This window comes from Medicago truncatula, chromosome 3 (assembly GCF_003473485.1).
Source record: "Medicago truncatula cultivar Jemalong A17 chromosome 3, MtrunA17r5.0-ANR, whole genome shotgun sequence".
Taxonomy (NCBI): Eukaryota; Viridiplantae; Streptophyta; class Magnoliopsida; order Fabales; family Fabaceae; genus Medicago; species Medicago truncatula.
Window position 1 is genome coordinate 50,350,794 of NC_053044.1, and position 3,008 is coordinate 50,353,801.

The 3,008-nt window shown below is 32.0% G+C and overlaps 1 protein-coding gene across 1 annotated transcript; it reads left to right on the plus strand.

The window, feature by feature from the left end:
- Positions 1 to 455: 455 nt before the first annotated feature.
- Positions 456 to 1,764, plus strand: LOC11420909 (transcription factor HEC2). The gene has a single exon (XM_003603005.4). It carries the CDS (start codon positions 739 to 741, stop codon positions 1,552 to 1,554), a length of 816 nt encoding a protein of 271 aa, XP_003603053.1. The 5' UTR covers positions 456 to 738; the 3' UTR covers positions 1,555 to 1,764.
- The last annotated feature ends 1,244 nt before the right edge of the window (positions 1,765 to 3,008 follow it).

Below are 3,008 nucleotides of genomic sequence, written 5' to 3' on the forward strand. Positions count from 1 at the left end.
AGGCCTTGACAATAGTAACGTCTCTCATCGCCCATCAAATCTAAACATTGATGAGGAATAGTTTGTAACGATAACTTCATCACTTTCCAACGACCGCTCTCTGGTGCCTATAACAAAACACCATTCATCATATAATGCATGGTACACAACTCTTTCCACTTGATACCTCTTCCTCTTTGCTCTCATACTGACTTGAGCGTGTCAACATCCATATCGGCAGACACTGTTCATGCTCGGCCCATTGTTTTTGTTCGATCACGCCTAAAAACACACTTGATTATATTGGTTTAAAAAAACATGCTAGACCTATGTCAAATTACCTTGACTACAAATAACTTATCAATATCATACATAGGATTCAAAACATAAATATTATGACATACTATTGCCTCACTGTACAATGTTATATATATGATGAATTGATATGTACAAATTAACATGTAGAGAGTCACCGCCTCAAAAGTGTTACTTTGCTGTTGCCTGTTCCCGATATCACTATTTTATTCATTTTTCACCCTGCTTTCTTGCTTCTTTCTCACCAATCTATCTAGCAGAGAGGCCTTCACTCACTCTCTGATAAAACTCTCTCTCCTCTTTTCCATTCCTCTGCTCATCTTCTGTTTTTCTCTGTTTTTTCAGTTACCCTTTAAATACTTGTCCATCTTTTTCTCCTTTCCCTCCCTCTTCATCTTTTGTTTCTAGTTTCACTTCTTCCTCTTAACCCTTCTGTCCCTGAAAATGGACTGTAACCAGTTAAAGTCATCTTCATCATCATCAGAGGAACAAATTGACATGATGTTAATGATGATGATGCAACTCCCTGAATTTTCTTCATCTAACGGTAATAACAACACCATCAATCAATTTCCACCGTCAGATCAACAATTCTATGGCACTTCAAATGCTTCTAACAATACACGTCCTCTTGCAGATTTAATAGATAACCCTCCTAATCAAATACCATGGTCTTCATCTTCATCATTCACTCACTTACCTTCACAATCCACCACAAATACAAACACAATCTATTTCACCAATAACAACTCTACACCATTAATGTTCCAACAACAACAAACAACACCGTTAATGTTTTCGAATTCGAGCAACGAGATTGCTCCGAATACGAACCATTATGGTACTGCATCGCCATCAGAGAAACGAAACTCGATGGCGGCGATGAGGGAGATGATATTCAGAATAGCAGCTATGCAACCAATTTACATAGACCCTGAATCCGTAAAACCACCAAAGAGAAGAAACGTGAAGATTTCAAAAGATCCTCAGAGTATAGCAGCTAGACACAGAAGAGAAAGAATAAGCGAGAAAATAAGAATACTGCAAAGAATGGTACCAGGTGGAACTAAAATGGATACTGCATCAATGTTGGATGAAGCTATTCATTATGTTAAGTTTCTCAAGACACAACTTAAGTCACTGCAGGAACGTGCTTCAGGAGCCAACAGTAACAGGACAGTTGCTGGTTCAGGATTAGGGTTCCCTGTTTCATTGCCTAAGCCTAATTACCAAGATCGTAATGTTGATCGTTATGGGTGATAAATTTCATTGATTAGGGTTTAATTATCATGTATAAGTGTGATCAATCAATTAAATAGTACTTTATTTTAAGGTTTAGCACCTTAGTCTATCTAGAATATTTATCTTAATTTGGTGGTACCAATTTCATGTATTTCGTCCTGTTCATCATGCATGATATCTCGTTAATTAACTCTTACCATTCATCTTAAATTCTTAATCCATGGATCTGGTGTGAAATTCCAGTTGTACTAATATGTTATCAATAAATGGATTAATCTCTAATATTTTTCCTTACTCTTTTGTAAAGTGTAAAAAAAATTATGTCCAATTTCATATTTATTTATTTTTGGTGAATTGTACTTTGGTACATCTAAAATATTGTTCTTTGTGAATATTTTCTTAATTAAAATATTGGAGCGAGTGTGGGCATGTCAGAGAAGAAAAATTGTAATTTAAAGACAGAGGAATAGAAGATAACTCTAGTGATATTATATTTTTTTTGAAAGAAACTCTAGTGATATTATATTAATTTTAATGTTGATAGAATAAATAATGGAAGAAATTATTTTTTTGGAGGAATGGAAGAAATTATTTATATATTTTTTATTGATTTATTTAATTATTAAATGTTGTTTTAATTTTTTATTTCACGTGTTATATTTTTATTAGATAAACACTAGTACACAATATAAGTATAACACCTGTTATAAAAATTCTTAAAAAATTAAAATTGTAGTATATCAAATGTTATGTTTCTTAATTATCAAACATTTTTGTAGGAGGAGAGAGACAGGGGAGCAGTGTGCTTAATATGGGTACACAAAAAATTTAAGCTCCCGCCGTTGGGTACATATGTACGGCCACTACGGGAAACAAACTGGTCTTGGATTCTGAGGCTAAAAGAGTTGAGGTGTTTTTAATTTAATTTTAATCTAAAAAAATTACCCACAAATTACAATTAATTAGTATATTTGTGTGGCTTGCCTTTCCCCAAAAAAAAAAGTATTTGTGTGACTTTTTTTATAAAATAAAATAGGAGTATTTGTGTGACATAAAAATAGTTATAATTACATTAAATATTTGAATAAGTTGATGATAATAATTAATTGACAATATCAATTTTTTCAAACCTTTAATTTTTGGTGAGGCTTAGATTACCCTTAAAAGATTATGGATAATTTATACAACAAACAATGAAAATTAGTTAATGAGTAAACTTGCAAGTGATGATACCCAACAGAAATAATATCTAAAATAAAACTTGGAACAAATCATTTTGCATTTAATCTGTTCAGAAAATATCTTTTAAATGACCCAATTATATATTTAAACAAATATCAATTTAGATGTTTTGTTTGCAAAATATATAGAAAAACCAAAGTGTGTGTTCAATGAAAAGTTTTTTACTGCAGTTTTATTGATCAGTGAAAACAAACACCCAGGATATTATAAAGTTTGCATTCTACATATAA